Source organism: Camelus dromedarius, chromosome 10, assembly GCF_036321535.1.
Source record: "Camelus dromedarius isolate mCamDro1 chromosome 10, mCamDro1.pat, whole genome shotgun sequence".
NCBI classification, from domain to species: domain Eukaryota; kingdom Metazoa; phylum Chordata; class Mammalia; order Artiodactyla; family Camelidae; genus Camelus; species Camelus dromedarius.
Window position 1 is genome coordinate 46,724,265 of NC_087445.1, and position 19,446 is coordinate 46,743,710.

Here is a 19,446-nt window from a genome sequence, read left to right on the forward strand (position 1 = left end):
AGGGCTTGGACCCAGGCCCTGCTCACTCAGGGGCTCTTCCTAAGCTGCTGTTCCCCTCAGGCATTCTCTCAGCCTTCTGCATTTTGGAAAACTACCCCCACCATCACCAATACCAAAGAAAGGCTTAAAGGGCCCCGTGATGCTGTTAACATCAGTTTTATTGGTTAGGGCTGCATCTACAGCCTGGCTGGGGGCAGGGCCAGCCCTCAGAGGTTGTTGAGCTCCAGCAGGGTCTGGTCGAGGGTCTGGTGAATCTCCACGTTCTCCTCCTTGGCACTGGCCAAGGTCTCTGTGAGGGAAGCAACACGTGAGGAGGGGGAGGGGAGACACAAGGGGAGAAACATGGGGAGGCATGGACAGGGGACATAACAACAGACATGGAGTGGGATGGAGGCACAGGAAGACACAAGCATTCAGGGATCTGAGGACCCCCTGGCCGGGGAAATGGATGGACTGACCAAGACAGATGGGGATGCCTCACTCAAGGCTTTGGGGCCATGGAGGTGGGATGGGAAGGCCTGAGTCATAAACAAATTTACCCTCCTTCTTTAGAAGGTTTAAAAGAGTTGGAAACAAGAGGAAAGAGAGGGCCAGACAGACAGACAGACTTGAGGCAGAAAACGGACCTGCAGTGAAAGCCCCAGGTTGCTGGCATCCAGTGTTTTTCCAAACTTCATCCCATACCTTTCACAACCTTCGTGCCCCTCCCCTGCTCCTCACCATCCCACTTCCCCTCCAGTCATTCCTTTAGATCCTGGAATCCCAGCTGAGCGCTCTGAGGGCAATGACATGCCTGGGTCTGCAGAAGGGTGTGTGTCTTGGAGGCACCCGAGGGCCCTTGGTGACTAATGCTGTCATACGTGCCCACATGCAGCAGTGAGAGTCAGACTGGGAGTGCCCATGCAGTGGGGGTTCCTGTGTGGGCCAGTGTTTTGTGGGTGAGCTCAGTGGGGGAGGGGGCACAAGATTAGGGGTGTCCAAAGGAGGCAAGGGTCTCAGTAGTGAACCAGTGCTGTAGGGGTGATGGAAGTGCTCTCTGGAGGGCAGGAAAACAGCATGGAGACCAAGTTGAGTTTATTAAGCAGCAGAGAGTGGGAGAGGCCGGCGGGTGGAGGGGTGAGTGGATGGATAGAAGGATGGAGCAGGTGCCAGGGTGGGCGGCAGATGTGATGGGGGCTCTCCTAGACTGTGCCCAGTCTGGCTGTGCAATGTTGGCAAGTTTTGCTCCTCCTGCTTGCCCCTCTCCCCGTGGAGAGAATGGAAAGGAGAGGAGAGAAAGGGCCGAGGGGGCCACACTGGTGAGAGGCTCAGAGAGAGGTGATGTCATTGAGCGCGTTGTCCAGCTCCTCGCTGATGGCCTTGTACTTCATCTTCTGTGCATAGACTTCGTCTGGGGGTTCAGGGGAGGGTGCCGGGTGGGAGTGTGGGGAGAGGGAATAGGAGGGAAAGAGGAATGGAAGGAGAGAGGGTAATGGAAAGAGAGAACAAGAATCAGAGAGGTGGACGAAGATGGAAAGAGACAGACCAGAGAACAGGCTGGACAGCTGTCAGGGCTCCCTCTTCCCCTCTCTGTACCCCTGTCTCTTTTGTCCTTCTCTGCACCCCTAACTGGTGCTTCCCCCAGGAGCTCCTGCCTCCACCAGGGATCTAGGGCACCGTGCTCTGGATAAGCAGGAGTGCCTGCTTCAAAAGGAGGCCACTTTAGCCAGAAAGATCTAAAGTCCCAAAGTTGGAGATAAAGTTGAGGCTTGCCTGAGAAGGCTGGAGGAAAGAGAAGTGGGAATTAGGAGAGTGAAAGGGTTATAACAGAATAAAAAGGAAAGACAGTTTTAGGCACAGTGTTGTTAGTAACAGTGAGAAGTGGCTACAGACTAGCAAATACCTGGATGGTTGTTTTCACCAAATCTAGCTTAAAACACTATTTTCCATTAATGTCATGAAAACCTAGCTACTAAACCAAATAGCTCTCTATTTAATAAAGAAGTCTCTGTGAGATAGCTCTATTGTGTTGCACTTAGAGACACTAGATCTGTGTTATTCAGAGCTGGTCTGAGGACCAGCAGCGTTAGCAGTACAAGGGAGCTTGTTAGACATACAGATTCTCCAGCCCAAGGTTAGCAGTCACTTTGGAGTAGGATCCAGGAATCTGTTTTAAAAACAATCCAGGGGATTCTCCTGTTGGCTCAAGTTTGAGAAGCACTGGAGTTGACGGGGCTGCCTCTACTTGGGTGGGAGGCACAGACCACTGGAGTCTGTCAAGTCCTAGGTGGTCCAGCTCTAATTCATTGGTGGCAAATATAATGGGACAGGAAGACAGGGACAGACTGACAATCATGGGGAGTGTGGATCTATTTTAAAAGGTCTGAGGGTACAGGCGAATATCTCTTTTACCTTCCAGGTCGTCGATGGTTTTCTCCAACTTTGCCACCGACCTTTCGGCAAACTCTGCTCGGGTCTCAGCCTGGGCGTAAAGGCAAAATGGGGGAAATGATGAAAGCTTAGGCCCTCCCAGACACTATCACTTAAGTCAACCTGCTCTCTGTCCCTGTCCCCAAACTCACTGCCACAGGAGGTCTCTGGTGGGGACTGGGGGGCTTGAGTGGCGATTGTGGACCAGAAGGACTCTTACCTCCTTTAGCTTCTCCTCCAGCAATTTGATCTCCTCTTCATATTTATCTTCTTTGGTGGAATACTTTAGGGACAGACACATGCCATCAGTAGATCGTCTCCACAAGTCCTTCATTTCTCCACAGGCTACTCCTAATTTTGTCTCCATCAAACACCCAGCCCCACCCTGCCTGGGCCCATCGCCTCCCTCCCCTGAAGGACCCCGTCCTTACTGCCCCTCTACCCTCCTCTACCTTGTCCGCTTGGGCTTCCAGGGATTTCAAGTTGTTGGTAACAATTTTCAGCTCCTCCTCTAGGTCCCCACATTTACTGCAGGGGGTGTGTGGCGGGGGTGGGTGTGAGGACACAGTGGGGGAGACAGTGGAGATGGCACAGTGGGGGAGGGGCGGAGGAGAGAAGAGAAGAGCAAAGTTGTGAGAGTGACAGCAGATAGAGTTTGGAAGACCCAGGCCCTCCTGACCCCCAGCAGAGGAGAGATCAGCCTGAGATTGAGGGGAAGGTGAGCTGAGAGAAGGTGCCATTGCCCAGAAAGGTCCAGAGAGCTGACTACCTCCTCCTCTGAGGCCATCAGGGACTTGAGGGCCTGGTCCATGGTTCGAAGTTCCTCCTCCAGCTGCCTGGCTCGGCTGGGGGCAGCGGGTAGGGGTCAGAGGACAAAACCTGTCCCTGTGGCCCCAAGCCTGGGAAGCTGCCTCCCCACTGTGCAGAGCGGCCCACAGCCCTGGGTTCAGGCCGAGTCTCACTTGCCACCCCAGGGTGTCCTTACCTCTCAGCCACCTCAGCTCTCTCTTCTGAGCGCTCCAGCTCTCCTTCCAGGATCACCAGCTTCCTGGCCACCTGTGGGGAGAGGAGAGAGGAGGAAGAGATGCTTGGTGAATGACTGGGGGTGTCTGGGGCTTGGAAGTGAGAAAGAAATGGGGCAAGGCTGTCACCTCCTCATATTTGCGGTCTGAATCCTCAGCGATGTGTTTGGCCTCCTTCAGCTGCATCTCCTGCAGCTCCATCTTTTCCTCATCCTTCATGGCTCGGTTTTCAATGACCTTCATTCCTCTGAGAGGCAGGGAGGGGCATGGGGGTGGGGTTAGGACCAGCAGAGACAGGCTCCCAGCCCCCTCCCTGGCCCACCCTCTGAGGACCTCCCTGCCCACCTCTCGCTTTCATCAGCTGCCTTCTCAGCCTCCTCCAGCTTTTGCAGGGCTGTAGCCAGGCGCTCCTGCGCCCGGTCCAACTCCTCCTCTACCAGCTGAATGCGGCGGTTCAGGGAGGCCACATCTGCCTCGGCCTGTGAGTCAAAAGTCAGAGGTCAGAGAGGCTTTGTCTACCTTGAACGAGGCTCAGAGAGGCTCCAGAGGATGATTAAGATTCTTGTCAGAATGAACCTAGGCTTCCTGACCTCCAGACTTACAACCTATTTTTTTTCCCCTATCAGCTGTCTTCTGCAGACTCTGTGCTCCAGCACCAAACATGCACTCCTGGACAAGTTCCACTCCCCTGCTACAGGGCCTCTTTTGGCACTGTGCATAGTCTCCCAGTGGTTGTCTGTGCACAGACCCCTCTGTTCCGCCTGAGAGCACTCCAAGTGCTGGGACCAGGTCTGAGGCAGCCCTGACTCCTCCACAGCAGAGCCTGGCCCAGGTGAGGGGTGGGGAAGAATCAGGCCAACCAGACCTCAGTGCTGCTAGAAACAGCCAATCGCAGAATCAAGCTCTGTGATGGCACTGGCTGCCAGGCACACTCCCAACGAGAGGCTTAGGGGGCAGGCCAGGCCTATATAGGACATCCGGGGCTGTGGCAAGGCGCTCTCTGCCAAGGCTGGAGGCAACTGGGGGCGGTGCAAGGGCAGTGTGAGTGACAGATACGCAGCCCCTGATCCTGCAATACAGAGGCAGAACCGTGGAGGTTTTAGAGAAAGTCTGCAGAAACATATACTTTGAGAAAAAAGAAGACAGAGCAAGAAGGGCTCCAATAAAGGAAAATGAGAGAAGCAGTGCAGTTTTGTGTAAGAGCGTCAGCTCTGAGTCAGACTGTTGTCTTTGAGCCGTGGCTCAGCGCTCAATACTTGTGTGACACTGGGCAACTTATTTAGTCTCTCTAAGCCTCAGTTTCCTCCATTTTAAACTGGAGTTGACAGTAGCAGTTCCTTCTTTGTAGGCTGTTCTGAATGCAGTGCTTCTAATACTGGATTAATAACAGGACCATCTGAGAGGTTTATAAAACTAAACAGGTGCTCTAGCTCCACGATGGAGCCACTGAACTGATATCTCCAGGGCAGGGGCTTGAAAGTCTTTCCATCTTTTTTTTTTTTTTTTTTTTTTTTTCAATCTCCCAAGTGATTCTGATGATAAGCCAAGCTTGGGAAATAATAAAGTTATATGCAGAAAGCACTTGAGAGTGTTGCCTGCAGAGTCCTCACCCCATAAATGTTAGGTTATTCTTTGTCTCTCCCTCAAAGATAAAAACATAGAGACCCTGAGATTTAAGATTGGAAAGGAGAAACGACCAGTGTAGGGGAAGAAGAAAGTGAGAGGGAAGGGATGGGTCACAGCACTGGGGGCAGAGTGGGTAGAAGCCAGGTTGTGTGTGATACTATAAGGCAGGGCAAACAGAACCATATATAGAAAGTAGTTGTAGCTTATCCTCCAGGTGCTGAAGGCCACCTAGACTGACAGGAGCCCATCCTGGGCACAGGGCCGGATGACTCAGTGTGGAAGGATTCTGGAGACAGCACTGGGGGTTGGGAGGAATGACTCTGGGGGACACTGGAGGTCTCTCCTAGAGATACATGAGACTCTGTAAAAGGAGAACTCTCTTCATGGTAGTGGGAGTGACAAATGACTTGAGAATCTGGGAAGTCCTGGGGCCCTCATCACAGAACAGGCATTTGCCATTTTCTGCTTCTCAAGCTCTTCCCAGTTATGGGTGTTGCTCTCTAACCACAGGACAGGCACTCCTGTCCCTACTGGACAAATGGGAAGCAAGAGAGAAAGGAGAAACTGAGGCACCGTGTAAGTTAAGTGCCGTGTTCAAGGTCACACAAGTTTAGGCACCATTTCCTATCTACTCCTGACACTGCTGCCCCACTTCCCCAGCTCTGTCCCTGTCCCCTCCAGCCCCCACCCAGCTCCTTGGGTTTCCAGTCCTGCCTCCAGCTGCACTGGGCCTTAGTTATTTATAGAGTGTCAGATGCCTAGGGTCGTCTTCACTAGCAGCTGCAGGTCAGTTCCCTCCCAAGTGCCAGGGCTGGTGGAGGACCAAAACCAAAGGCTGGAGGTCAGAGACACCAACCTTAGGGGCAGGGGGGATGGGGAACATGGATAATGGTCAACACAAACAGTAATGTCATCTCTGCGCTCAGATTTTCAGACTGTGCTTAAGCTAATCCTCCCATCCACCCAACCATCAGCTCATCTTAAACATAATCCTGGGTGGAAGGCAAATGGGGAAAATGAGGCAAAGAAGGTACCATGTCCAAAGTCTATGGCCATTATCCTACCTCAAGGTGGGGGTTGGGAATGGCAGGAGGTAGAGAAGTCTGGTTAGGGGGTGTAGGGTGGGCAGAGAAATCTGAGTGAGCAGGACCTGCCAAGGTGGCTGCCTTGGCATTTGTGGCCCTGTCCCTCTGCCCTGTGTCCTGGCATGGTCTCGAGGCTGACAGCTTAATGAGGGTAAATGAGGGACCGTTAGAACTTGAGCTGGGGCCCCAGTGCACAGCAGGGCCACAGAGCCAGAGGTCAAAGCCAGGGAATTTCTAATGGCCCTGCCAAGGGTATAACTCAAGTCAGAGCCCATCTTTGGATTTGTCTCCCCTCCTCCTGCCCAACAGCACCTACACCCACACCCCACAACCCTACAAATGTAGCTGCAGTCTCCTTTCCTTTTTCAGCTGGAGGATTAGTTGAGGTGGATGGTAAATTCTTGTACCACTCACCCCCACGATGACTCACTGCCTGATCACTGTACATTCTAAGAGTTGGAACCAAATGAAATTACAATGCTATGTCCTCTGGGGGAAGTGGTAAGTGGTTTTGATTTACCCACTGCCTCTGATTATCTGTGCAAGCTTGCCCTAGCCTGGGTTCCTGAAAGGAAACCATTTCTGTCCTAGGGATATCTGGGTCCTCCTTACCCCCTTGTCTGGGTCCCATCCCAGTGCACTAACTCTCCCACTGTCCCCCAGTCCACACTCACGTCGGTGGCCTTCTTCTCAGCCTGCTCCAGTTTCTCCTGGGCATCCTTCACTGATTCAGAATACTTTTCCACCTCATCCTCCGTCCCTTTTAGTTTCTTCTGGAGGGCCTGTTGCTCCTCCTCCAGCTGGAAGAGAAGCCTCAGTCAGCAGGCCCAGGCCCAGGCCCAGGCAGGAGGCAGGGCTGTGTGTGATGGGATTCTAAGATAATCAGAGGCTGTCAGGGAGGAATAAGGATAGCAGAGGAGGGACAGTGCAGCCAGGGGTGTTGGAGGGACCTGGTGGAGTAGCAAGAAAGCTTCCAGTCCCAAGGAGCAGAGCCTATCATTGCAAGGGCAGGAGTGGAAACTGGGGGACTGGGGATCTCCAGGCTGTGGTGGGTGACATGAAGTGTGGCTCTGGCTAGGGCCGGGGTGGGGCAGTACTGTGAAGGCCCAGCCCCCATATGGATGGTAGAGCCTTGGACAGCAGGCCAGAGGGGCACAGGGCAGGGCCTATGCTGCCCTCCTTGGGAGGTGCGAGGGTTCCACAGGGCCTAGGACCCCCACCTGCTTGCAGCGGTCCTCTGCTTGCTTCTTGTCGGCCTCGGCCTGCTCAGCGCGGTCGATGGCATTCTCCTTGTCCAGCTTTAGCATCTGCATCTTCTTCTTGATGGCGTCCATGGTTGCGGTGGGGGACGGGCCGGCCGGCGGGCAGTGCGGACCGGGCGAACTGGGCTGGCTGCGCGGACTGGGCGCACGAGTGGCGGGCAAGGAGGACCTAGCGGGACTGGGATGTCCCAGCCGCGCGGGCGCCTAAAAGGCGGGGAGGGACCGGGCGGAGCCGGGGGCTGGGACCCTCCCCCACCGCGGCCCAAACCTTGTAGGGGCAGAAGCACTGCAGGGTCGGGGGGCGCGGCTGCCCTCCCTGCGCCCACCCCTCGGGACCGCCCCCTCGGTGCTCCGCCTCTCCCCGCCTCATCAGCCGTCGAAGGGAAAGTAGCTGGGTTAGTCTGCTGGAAAAACCGTAGCGCTGCAGAGGGGAGGGGACCCTGGGGCTGGGGGTTCCTCACTTCCTCTGAGTGACAGGCAGGCCCGGCGGCAGCTGCGGCTGGGGCCCCTGGGGCTATTTTGGGGCTTGAGCTCACGGCAGCTGCCCGGGCGCAGGGACCGGAGTGCCCCCCCCCCCCCCAGCTGCTGCCCTTAATTTAGAAGTTTCCTATAAATCCCCCCGGATTAAATGTCTCTTGGGAGGCGGGGCTTCTCCGCTGTTGGAGTGCCTCAGTTTACCCTGAGATCCAGAGTCTAGGTCTGTGATACCGACGTTGCAGTGAGTGGAAAGTCTCACCAGGGCCTTGGGGAAACCGAGGCAGGAGGGGAGCCCAGAGCCCAGGTCGCCGCCCAGCTTGCTGCCCCCGAGGTTGGGCCTGACCGCTCTTCCCCTCCCAGCCCCTGCCCCCGGAGCCACGGCCCCTCCTCTAAGGTCGCAGCGCTCAGAACCCAGCTCAGAGCCTCGCCTGCCCCGCCCCCCACGTGCCCCGCATATTTTCCACGTGGCTACTGCCCGGCAGGACCCGGTGCGCTCCCTGCCCCCACCCCCACCCGGGACTCGTCCCTTTCTGTCCCCTCCTTGTCCCCCACCCGGCTCCACTAGCCCCATTGTCCCTCCACTCACCCCTACCCATCCCCACTTCCCCCTTGCCTCCCTTGTCGCCCCACGCGCCCTCCCTTCTCTTCCCCTCTTCCTGGCGGACTCCTCTCTTCCCTTGTGGGCCAACTTTACGCCGAAATTTCTTTTCTGCCCTTTTTTGGGATGTTTCCCCTTGGGGAGGCGGGGCCTAGCTGGGGCAAGGAAGGCAGGGGGCGAGGGAAAGAGTTACTGAGCTGCTGGGCGTCGGGAGCCAGGGGTGAGATGTCCCCTCTGACCGAGGCCTCCAGAAACAGCCCTGGGAGCCAGGGCCTAGGGTCAGGAGGTCGGAGGCCCGGGGTGCAAGGCTGTTTGTTTTCATTTTTCCTCGGGGTGAGGTGGAGGGAGAGGAAGTGGAGAGCCGCCTCTGACGGGGGTGGGGGATTGAGAGAGTAGGAGAGAGGAGGCGGAAGAAGCCTTGCTCCCCTGGGGCAGAGGGATGGGAGGCCTGACTTTTGCTTGTGGGGTGGGAATCGTGGGAACCGTGGGCCCAAGGCCGGGGGAGGTAGGGGCACAGAATGTATTTAGATCTGCTTAGCTGACTGCTACTACACATAGAACAAACCTACCTCGCAGTGTTGGGTCTGTCTCCCTGTTTTTTTCCCTAACTTGTGAAAGATACTTGCATCCATCTCATACTCAGTGCCAGACCCCTGGGGGTTAGTTAAGATCTCCTCTGTCCCTCACTTCCAACATCCACTTAATCCTGTAGGTTCTACTTCCCACAAATGAGGTTCCTCCTCCAAGTCTCTGGGGTTGCCTTGGGTAGCTCCTTATATTACCTTCTGCCTGGGTCTGTGGTGGTTGGTGGTCTTACTCCTGGTTCCCCAACTCTCCTGGACATCGTTACACAAAGATATTTTTGAAGTTAGTGCAAATAGAACCCTAAAATCCTCCAAAACCCCTCCCTTCACTCTTGCTCTTTTGAGGATAAAAATCCACATTTCTTAATATGGTATTAGATAAGGCCCTTTGTTTTGGCCCCTGCCTACCTCTCTAGCTTTACCTCCTTTCATTTCCAGCTTCACCTCCTTTCATTTCCAGCTTCACCCCCAGTACACAGACTTGCCCTTCAAGCAGCATTCATACTAAGCTAAGCGCAGGAGCTAGAAATCACCATGCTTTTCTCAGAGCTTCCACCTTTTATGCATTCTGTTCTCTATGGCTAAAATGCTCTTCCTTGGCTGATTCCTGGTGGCTGTAAAGACCCAGACCAAGTGTCAGCTTTTCTGGGAAGCAGTCCCTGGCCACTTCCCCTCCTACCCTCTCCACCTAATATAGGTACATGATCTTGGTGCAAGCTCCTAACATTCTCATCATAGTCCCTGTTATAACTGTCCTTGTACCTGATTGCCTCCTCCACTGGTCTGTGAATCCTCCAGAACAGGGATTGTTTTTCAATTCTGAATCCCCAATGCCTAGCGTAGCATCAGGTATAGAGTTGGCACTTGATAAACATTTGCTGGGAGATTTTTTTTGTGCACCAGGTTCAGGATGCACAAAGATACTATGTGGATCTAGTGAAATTCATGGTCTAGTGGGGCAATTCTCAAAGTTTTTGGTCTTAGAACCCCTTACACATTTAAGAACTAAGAATGGGGTTTGAAATCCAAAAAGCTTTTGTTGGAGTGGGTTATATCTATCAACACTTACCATATTAAAATGGAAACTGAGAAAAAATTTAAATATTTATTAATTCATTAAAAATGACAGAAACAAACCCATTATACATTACCATGTTAACATTTTTAATGAAAAATAACTATATTCACCTCCCCAAATTAGAGCATGGTAGTGATTTTACATTTTTGCAAATCTCTTTAATATCTGGCTTAATAGAGGACAGCTGGGTTCTCAAAATCTACGTGTGCTTTCAGTCTGTTGCTATGTGTTGGTTTGTTTGAGGTATTATACAGGAAGAAAATCTAGTCTCACACAGGTAAGTAATTGGAAAAGAAAACAGTATACTGCTGACCCTTGAACAAGGCAGGGGTCTGTGAAGTTGAAAATCTGTAACTTATAGTCAGCCTTCTGTATGCATGGCTCTTCCGTATGCCTGTCTATATCACGCTTCGTTTGGCTTTTCTACCCAGGGATAATTTTGTAACATCATGCATCAATCATTCAGAAAATATTGATTCACTGAGCTATGAGATATTCCAAATGTCAACACGTTTCATTATATATTATTAAAAGAATCATGATGGTTTCAACAGAAAAGTTGAAGTTTCGGGAAGCTGTAAAGCTCATAGTGGCAGATACAAGTTGGCGAAAATTCTAATCTTCACTTGAAAGCTCACATTGTATCATTGGCAACAAATGCTGTCAGGTTCTTCCCTGAAGTGACAGACTCTGTTCCTTTTTGAGAAAAGATCTGCGGATACCCAAGTCTGATAACCATGGTTTGTGTGTTTGTCATTCCTCCAAGTAAATGTGTCGCTCCATGAAAAAGCAGCTTGTTCAGCTCACAACTCAAAGCACCATCTAAGTGCTTTCCTTGAGACACCATCACACTTCAGTGGACAGCAGAAGTGTGCCATGCATTCTTCCCAGTTCATCACACAGAATAGTGAAAAGACTTGTTACTAAAGGGTTAAGATTTAATAAAGTTAGTAATTTTTTTTACTGCTTCATCGAGAACATTCTTAAGTGAAGCCAGCATTTACTTCTTAAATTGCTAGTGTGTGGTGGTGAAGACTACAATGACTGAATACAGTTTGGGCCACGGCCTTGATTTGTACTAAGGCACTTTTACCCACTAATGTTTTCACACTGTCAGTGCAAATATTGACACTGTGAAAAAGGAAAATAATGTCTTAGTACTATTATGAAAATGACCTTGACCTTATGGACCCCTGAAGGCTCTTGGGAACCTCCAGGGCACTGAAGAGCCAACCGCATTTTAAGAACTGCTGGTCTAATGGGTATTCGAAGAAGGCTCCCAGCTCCCCAAGGCATCACTAGCAAGAGGTCCGTGATTGGTCACAGTTCCTGAGGACATGGCAGGGAAGTGGTAGCAGGAGTAAGCAGCTGTCTTGGGCTTATAGCTGGAGGCGTTCAAACAGTCTGGACTACCACTTGTTGGGGAAGCTGTAAAAGGATTTGATCTCTAAAGTCCTCAATGATGCTAGGACATTGAATCTGGGGTTGGAGGCCACAGCAGTATGTACTGGAGTTGCCAGCCTGAGTCAGAGGTGATAGTACATCTCTTTTCCCATGCTAGGCATAGACATGGCTTAGTAAATATTGAAAAAATTAACCACAGGTGACAGGAATGATGGTAGAAAATTGGCACCTTCCCTAACAGACTGCCCTGGGGAGGACAAAGTAATTCTGTCTACTTTAAACTCACTCTAATGGGGTGGGAGTAGCAGATGTCATGACTTCAAGGTGACGGAAGGTGACAGAGTAGCAACAGATGGGTGTTGTTTGTGTTCTACTTGGAGGGAGAAGCAAGGAAATAACATACCAGGCCACAGGGCTGGTTAAAGAATCATGCATGAAAATAGTGGCAGATCTGAGAGGTCTGCCAGGTGGTCCACACAGCATGGGCAGAGGGCGTGAATGCAGGAGGAAGTGGAAGCACACAGCCCCTGCCTCCCTGACCACCTTCCTCCACTCTACCTCCAAGTAAGCAGGGCGGCTGGAACAAGGCTGCCAGCACCTGCCTGGCCACTAGGGGGCGCACTGGCCCCCTGACTATTTAGCCTCACACCTCAGTTCTTTTTCTCCTAGTGCTGTTCTAGGCAGGAGTAGCAGCAAGGGGCAGGGGGCTAGAAGTGCCCAACCTGGTCAACAGTGGACCCTACCAGAGGGAGCACAGGTTGGACTTTTGCTTGTTAACTGCCTCGACCAAATCTGTCGCCACAGTTCTCTTAGGCTCAGACACTTGGATCCATAGGCTTACTATTTTCAGTAAAGCTGCTTTTGAAAATTTGGATTTGGCCAGGGACTGGATTTGTTCACATACCCTGAGCAGTGATGAAGAACACAGTGTCCTGGTAGCCACAAAGAGCACTGGCAGCTGCTGTCCCAGCAACAGAAGAATGACACTTGGTGAGGCGTAGGTGCTGGCTAGTGAGCTAGGGGATGACAGAAGTATGGCTTCTTGGGGACAGTGTCCCAACTAGGATGACTTTAGGGATCTGGGTGCAAGTAGGAGGAAGGGGCCCCTCCATCTCAGAGCCAGATCAAGCAGGGTAACAGAACTCAGTCCCATTCTTTCCTCCACAGCCCTGGGGAACTCTCCCACCTCCTCATGAAGCCAGGCGGAGGCTGCAGGCAGAATCACCTTTATTGGAGTATGGCCTGTTGGGGCTTACACCCTCATGACCCCCACAGGTGGGTGGGGATGGGGGTAGATAGTATAAAAAAGGATGAGTAGAGCGGAGGCTGTGGGGACTGGCTGGAAGCTGCTGGCCGGGTGCAGCGGGCTGGGGCCCTGGCAGGTTCAGACTGAGGTACAGCAGCGTTAATAATACTCTTGGAGCGTTAATACTCTGGGAGGGGTAGGCACTTCGGGGGCCCTAGGGCATGAAGGCACTTGGAGTCAGGAAGGGACAGGGGATGTGCAGCAGGACTGGGCAGGGCCAGGCCCGGGGTTTGGCAGGCACTTTGGGGAGTACTGGGGTTGGGCAGGCTGGGCCCGACAGCCCAGAAGGCTTTGGTAGTGGCAGGCACAGTCTCTGGGCTGGGTCTGCGTTAAATAGAAGCGGCTGCCCTAGTGCTCATCTCGAAGCTCTGAAGGCAGAAACTTGTACTGCTGCTGCCGGATCTGCGCCAACTTCTTCCGTGCCTCTTCCAGCTCTCGTTCCTTCCGAAGCATCTCTTCCTGGGCGGCAATGATCTGAGGGACGGAGACAGGGAACTCAGTTCAGTAAGCACGTGCATTAGGGTTTAGGGTGGGTGGGACCAGCACGGGCTTTGTGACTGCCCTGCTGATGTGTCCCTCAGAGTGTCTGGGGCAGAGCTCACCTGGGCAATGCCCCCAACCATCTTCTCCTTCACTACCACTGTCTCATTCTCCTGGTCTTCAAAGGCTGCAGCCTTTTGTGCTGCCTTCACCAGGTTATCCGAGGCTCGCTTCACTGCGTTGCCAGCAGCCTGGGCAGAGAGAAGGCAGCATGAATTCAGAATCCAGGTTGGGCCCCAGCTAAGAGAGTCCCTCGACTCTGTCACAGAAAGCTTGTCTTGGGGGTGACAGTTTAAAGCAGCACAGCTCGAGGTACAATGGATGGGTCAGAATTCCTCACCTGAAGCCGTTTCATTGCCTCAGAGTCCTGGTCAGCCTTGACTTTGCAGGCCACGAGGAGCTGGGCTGTGGAGGCAGCGACCTGCTTGGCTGATGAGATGAGCTTCTCCTGGCTGGCATGGCCTTGTACAGCTGCATTGGCTGCCTCACACAGATTGTTGGTGGCTGCAGCCACCATCCGAGCCTAAAGCAGGGAGATTAGATTAAAATACGCCTCTTGCCCTGGTCCATGCCCTCTCCAGCCTTCTCAAGTCTCTTAAGCTCAGAGGCATCTAGCGGAAGTTGTACACTCACAGCAGAAATAAGGCCCTGGGACCACTGCCCATCATCCAGTGCATTGGCTGGAATGGCGCCCACCTGTGGAGGAAGGAGGGGAGCCTGCTTAGACCTGTGCTCTCTGCAGGTCCTAAGAGCCTCCTGGCGACAATACAAAGCTGCTCCTCTCCCCATTCTTCTGGGTATCTTAAGTCCTTACCTTCCCTTGGGCCACCAGTTCCCTCTGGGCAGCTGATGCAGCCTTCACCAGGGCACTGGTGGCTGCGGCAATGGATTTGGCAGCTTCCAATATCTGCTCCTCAAAGTTCAAGGATTCGTCTGCCTCCTGCAAAGAAGACACAAAGGTTGCAGAGACAGATGTGAAGTAAAAGGGGCTGGAGGTGGTGACGTTCTGCCATTCTGAGGGTAGGGAAAAGGGAGGGAGCAGGACTGACCTTGGGTTTGGCCCGGGGCTTCAGCTGCTCCAGCTTTTTGGCAGCAGCCTCAATGGCAGCCGCAGCTCCCAGCAGCTCATTCTCAGCGATGACTGTGGGGTCCTCTGGGTCCACCCATTCTGTTCCTGGGGGGAGGGAGGGGGGAAGGAGGGGGCTAAGGCAGAGCAGGGAGGTCAGGAGCACTGGGCAGCATGGTTATGATCACTAGGGCCCTGGCACCTGTGGGGACTGCGAGCAGAGGCGAGCTCAGGGCAGATAACCCAGAAGCAGAGACTTCCCCAGGACAAGGGTTTCCCTTCCCTTCCCTCCCTGCCCTGGTCCCTCCTCACCCTTCATGGCCTCAGCAGCCTGGATTAGCTCAGTGACTGAACCAGCCACACGCTTTGAGTGACCTGTCAATTGCTGCTTCAACTCTGGGCTTGGCTTCTGCAGGGTCTGGGGAAGACGGGAAGGGAGCAGAGGGCATCAGGCCTTAGCTTCTACCTTGATCTCTGAAATAATAGGGCAGACTACAGTCCCCTGCCGACCCCATCCCTGGACTACTCCAGAACACAGCCTCAAACACCACATGGCCTATGCCAGTGCACTCGGGTATCACACTGCACGCATGGGAAGACAGCGGGGCTGTATGTCACTCACCGGCTGACAATGAGTAAGGAGTATGATGAAATGAGAAGAAAGAGATGACAAAGGAGAGAAGTAGGAGGTCAGGTGGGAAGAGAGGAGATAAGAAAAAGAGGAAGAGGTGAGTGGGAGAACCAAAGATGCTAAGAATGATGGGGCCCCAGTGAAAGGGAGGCTGGGAAATAAGAACAGATTGGGGAATAGATGGTGGGGTAGGGAGATCTGAACCAAATATCAGAGAGCTGGGTCTGAGGCTTATGGGAGAGGACTGTATATTCAGGAAGGCTGGTATGAGGAGCAGACAACTCCTGCCTTACCAGCAGCACATGGTCCAGCAGTTCCAGGTAGCCATTGGCACACTCCCGGCCATAGTGCAGTGCTCGAAGCCGCACATCAGGGGCCACTTCTGGGTGGTAGGCTGCTTCCTATACACAGAGAAACATGTTAGCCGGAGGACCCCAAAGAGCTCCCAGTCCCCCAAGCCCCTCAGTTTCTCCCTACCATGTTCTACCCTAAAGCTGCCTCAAGGCCTCAAACTTCTGCCTCACCACCAGTACTTCTACCTTGCAAGCCCGAAGCATATCTGCAATAGCACGACGACTTAGATTTGCTGTGGCAATGACATCTTCCTGGCGGCAGGAGTTCCCGGCAGCAACGGCCTTGGCTGTTGCCATGGTGATACCCTTGGTCATGCGGATGAAGTCTTCTGGGGTAGAGGTCTTGGCAGGTGGCTCTGGGGAACAGAAGACCTGTTGCGGCAGAAGAAGAAAAATTCCACAGTGAGTGAGGCTGTAACACAGTGCAGCACTCGTGTGATTTGGTTCACTCGTCCGTAAGTTCATTCAACAAGCATTCACTAGTGAATTTATTGTAGGTGAAGGGTTTGGAGAAGTTCACACATTGACAGGTAATATAAAAGAAGGTAGCTGGTCATCATTTCTGACTGCAGTGATTGGGGAAAGTTTATTTGTTTGAAATTAAAGAAGTAACTTTGAACTGCGTTTTTATTCCTAAACTATAGAGAAGCCTTGATGGGGTGAGTGGTAAAGGTGGGGCAAGGATCTGGGTCTTAAGAGATACAGGTAACAGGAAGGCATTTTACGTAAGTGGTAGAGTGTGAATAACCAGGATGTCAAGTGCGAGAGTATCAAGGAATGTTCTAGAATATGGAGATGGTGGCGAAGAGGTTGTTGGGGCCTTGAATATCAGAAAAAGGAAGTTAGAATTTTACATAATATGTAAAAGTCATAAAAATATTTTGATGTTTGTATTCATCCAACAAATCACTAAAGATCAGCTAGGTGGCAGATTCTATGTGAGGTGCTGTGATGCGATGGGGAGTAAGGTAGGCAAGGTCCTTGTTCTCATGGAGCTTACATCCTGGTTTTGGATACAGACAATAATTAGGTAAAGGTGCAAAAAAGGAGACTGATCTGGGCTGTAAAGGAAAAAGGCAATGCTGTGATGAGAAAGAAAAAGGAAGTCCTTTCTCAGAAAGGTGGTCAGGGAAGGACTCTGAGGAGAGGATGTTTAAGCTGAGGTCTAAAGGATTAGGAGGAGCCAGATGTTCAAAAAGCTGCAAGAGAGCAAGTGCAGGGGCCGGCAGTGGGCGAGAGCTGAGAGTGCAGGGGGCCTGGAAAGGGAGGAGAGCAGGATAAGGAGACCCTGGGGAAGTGGGCAGGGGCCGTGGGGCCTGCAAGGCCGTGTAAGGAGGGTGGATTTTACGCCAGATGCCAGGACAGCCACTCAAGGGCTGTAAGCACTGAAGTAACATAATCTACTTTATATTTTTAAAGGATTATTCTGAGTACTATGTAGGGAGAATGGATTGGAGGGGGTGAGTGTGGAAGCAGGGAGTTAGATAGATGCTATCACATAAACACAGCTAAGGACTGCTGATGGTCTGGATAAGGCCATGGTGGCAGAGATGGGGAAAAGAGAAAATGAGGTCTATCTGGAGGGAGCACTATAAGAACTGCTGATGGGCTTGGGTGTGGGGAACCAGAGAGCAGTTAAAGCTGGGTTTCTGGCTTTAGGAACTGAGTTACTAAAAAGTGCCATTTACTAAGATGGGAAAGATGAGGGAATGATCAGGTATGGGAGGCAGAAAGTTAGGAGTTTCAATTTGGACATTTCCAAGGGGAGATGAAAACAGATCAGAAAGATGAATTCAGAAGTAAGAAAGATGAATTCAGAAGTAGGAAAGATGAACGTGATAGAGACTGAAAGCAGGGAGACCAGGTAGAAAACCATCAAAGCGAGGGAGAGCTGACAGTGGAATGGGAGAGGAGGGGGGTTGGGGGGACCTGGCAACGGCCTGCATGTGGTGAGTAAGACAGTAAAGTCAAAGGTGACAGAAGGGGAATCAATCATTAACCTTCAATTGTCAGTGAGGAGCAGCAGGTCAGGAAGAACAGCTGGCTGCATCTCCATGTTGATGTCAAATAGGGAGTTGAAAACAACTAAACTCAGAACTGGAAGTGAACTTGTTAGAGAACAATGACAGTGGTTGAATTGCCAAGGAGGAAGACAGAATAGGAAGGCGATTTGTGCAATTCTGGGAAGGCCTCTAGGCCTGTGTGCATTTACTCGGTTGAAGGTGATTCAGTGATGACATAGAAGAGATGTGAGAGGCAAGAGAAAAGCCAGTGTCAAGAAGGCCAAAGAAAGAAAGGCTTTCAAAGAGAGGCTGGTTAAGACAGTCAACTGCTTTGGAGATGTCTAAAACAGATGAAGGCCAAGAAGTGGCCACTGAATATGGCAACTAAGAGACCACTGGTGACTGGAGAAAATGGGAGAACAAAAGGTAGGTAGGTGTCAAATGCTAGGGAGTAAACAGGCGAGGAGGGGAAGACATGAGTGCGGTTGAGTAAGAAGCCTGGTGGTGAGCGAAGAGAATGAGGGAGTGAGTGTGTCGCTGTGAGTGTAGGTGTGGCACAGGTTTACAACCAGTCATGATGCCACTCTCTGACCCAAGTCCCCGATGCCCCAGACTCGCGCTCACCGCCAGTTCCTGCCGTATGTGTTCCGTGGTTGCCTCCAGGGCCCGTGTGCCCTTGGTGGCCTCATCCTCCACAGCTTTCACTGTCTTGAGCAATGATGTCACATTGGTCACCATCACCTGGGGGCATCAAAGGAACGGGGTAGGGATCACTTTAAAGAACGGGAAAAAGCACCTTGATCCACCTCCTCTCCTCAGGCTGTTCTCATTCCTCCGACCTTGGCAGAGTTCTTGAGCTGCCACACAGCAGGGTCATCCCCGACTTTGCCAGCTGCAGCCTTTGTTGCACTGATGAGGTCTCCCAGGGCCTTGGCCACATCTTTCACTGCATTGATCAGCACCACCTGTGTGGGACAGCAGAGGCTCTGGTCTGTGGGAAGGAAAGGAGGAACAGGAAGTGGTTCCGGCCAGAATTAAGGGTGTCAGGTGGATACCTGGGTCTCAGGGTCCTCGGCTCCCAGGCTGGCTGCACCCAGCTTGACCACGTCAGCGAGGCGAGTGATGGTGGCCACAGAGGACTGGGCAGCCTGTGCCAGCTTCTCCTGGCTCCCAGCTGCATTCTGCACCAGGACCTTGGTGTCCTCCACCAGCACCTTTGCAGTCTTCAGAATGCCCTCCCTGAGAGACGGCCCGGCCCAATCAGCTCTTCTCATGCTTCCCCCAACCCCTCCAGCCTCTTCTGGCCCCATACCCAACCCTGCCTCCGTGAGGCCCAGGTCCCCCCTCACCGGTGGTCCGCAAAAGTTTCAGCACCCTCGCGATTGAGCGTGCCGGCGGTAGCGAACATGATGGTGGTGTCGAGGTCAGCGATGATGCCCGACACAGCACTGGCGGCTGTGATGCAGGCCTGGGTGCCACGATTCCCGGCCTGGAGTGCAGCCAGCACGTGGGAGACCTGGGGGAGGAGAGTCACGTGGTGACTGTGGTAGGTGCCCCGTGGAAGGGATAGGTCACCAGTGCCTGAGAGAAGGGACAGAGAGGGCTGGGAAGGTTGGAGGGGAACATGAAAGGCTGCAGGGTTGGGGAGCCTGGCCCCGGTCCGCAGGGATGAGCACAGTCACCTTCTCGGAGACTCTTCGTGCACACTCTATCAGCTCCTTCTTGGTATAAGCGTCACTGGGGCTGCACTGCAGGGCGCCTGCCTTGGTGACCAGAGCAGCACAGCCGTGCCCCAGCTCCTGTACCCGGTGCTTGATGTGGGCACCTATCTGTGAGCAGATGGAAAAGGGAGATGGATTTTACAAGAGGCACTCACGTCCCTCCACTGTGCTTGAGGAGTCACTAGAGACCTAAAGTAACATGTACTGCAGACTAAAGGGGTTGTGAGAAAAGTGCCCAGCATGTAGACTCATCCTGTTTCACAGCCTTTAGTCAGGAGGTC

At 52.7% G+C, this 19,446-nt stretch overlaps 2 protein-coding genes across 5 annotated transcripts in view; both read right to left on the reverse strand.

The window, feature by feature from the left end:
• Positions 1-140: 140 nt before the first annotated feature.
• On the reverse strand, positions 141-7,654 carry TPM2 (tropomyosin 2). Of its 4 annotated transcripts, none has more exons than XM_031450000.2 (9): positions 7,363-7,654; positions 6,817-6,942; positions 3,777-3,910; positions 3,561-3,678; positions 3,395-3,465; positions 3,179-3,254; positions 2,630-2,692; positions 2,392-2,461; positions 141-289 (listed from the first exon to the last, which is right to left on the reverse strand). In XM_031450000.2, exons 1-9 carry the CDS (start codon positions 7,474-7,476, stop codon positions 207-209), a joined length of 855 nt encoding a protein of 284 aa, XP_031305860.1. In that variant the 5' UTR covers positions 7,477-7,654; the 3' UTR covers positions 141-206. The 4 variants fall into 4 exon arrangements, with proteins under 4 accessions (XP_031305860.1, XP_031305859.1, XP_010993901.1 ...); XM_031449999.2 differs by lacking the exon at positions 3,179-3,254 and adding an exon at positions 2,862-2,937 and having other exon boundaries at positions 7,363-7,588; XM_010995599.3 differs by having other exon boundaries at positions 141-1,390; positions 7,363-7,588.
• Positions 7,655-12,755: 5,101 nt separating this feature from the next.
• TLN1 (talin 1) overlaps positions 12,756-19,446 on the reverse strand; it is a 30,988-nt gene continuing 24,297 nt past the window's right edge. Inside the window, exons 44-57 of the mRNA XM_031449992.1 lie at positions 19,127-19,273; positions 18,794-18,960; positions 18,500-18,683; positions 18,284-18,409; positions 18,069-18,185; positions 15,628-15,813; positions 15,382-15,489; positions 14,770-14,875; positions 14,441-14,565; positions 14,206-14,331; positions 14,025-14,087; positions 13,732-13,914; positions 13,454-13,582; positions 12,756-13,325 (exon numbers count right to left, since the gene is read on the reverse strand). Coding sequence (XP_031305852.1) covers positions 13,200-13,325; positions 13,454-13,582; positions 13,732-13,914; positions 14,025-14,087; positions 14,206-14,331; positions 14,441-14,565; positions 14,770-14,875; positions 15,382-15,489; positions 15,628-15,813; positions 18,069-18,185; positions 18,284-18,409; positions 18,500-18,683; positions 18,794-18,960; positions 19,127-19,273 — 1,893 coding nt within the window. The 3' untranslated portion in view covers positions 12,756-13,199. The remainder of the gene's footprint in view (positions 13,326-13,453; positions 13,583-13,731; positions 13,915-14,024; positions 14,088-14,205; positions 14,332-14,440; positions 14,566-14,769; positions 14,876-15,381; positions 15,490-15,627; positions 15,814-18,068; positions 18,186-18,283; positions 18,410-18,499; positions 18,684-18,793; positions 18,961-19,126; positions 19,274-19,446) is intronic.

Excerpts from the sequence above, each read along its gene's own strand:
- TPM2 (XM_031450000.2), bottom strand. The coding sequence starts at position 7,476 with ATGGACGCCATCAAGAAGAAGATGCAGATGCTAAAGCTGGACAAGGAG. Across the intron at positions 2,462-2,629 it reads TGGAGGAGAAGCTAAAGGAG|GCTGAGACCCGAGCAGAGTT; the intron begins GTAAGAGTCCTT and ends CTTTACGCCCAG. Across the intron at positions 290-2,391 it reads AACCATCGACGACCTGGAAG|AGACCTTGGCCAGTGCCAAG; the intron begins GTAAAAGAGATA and ends CTTCCCTCACAG.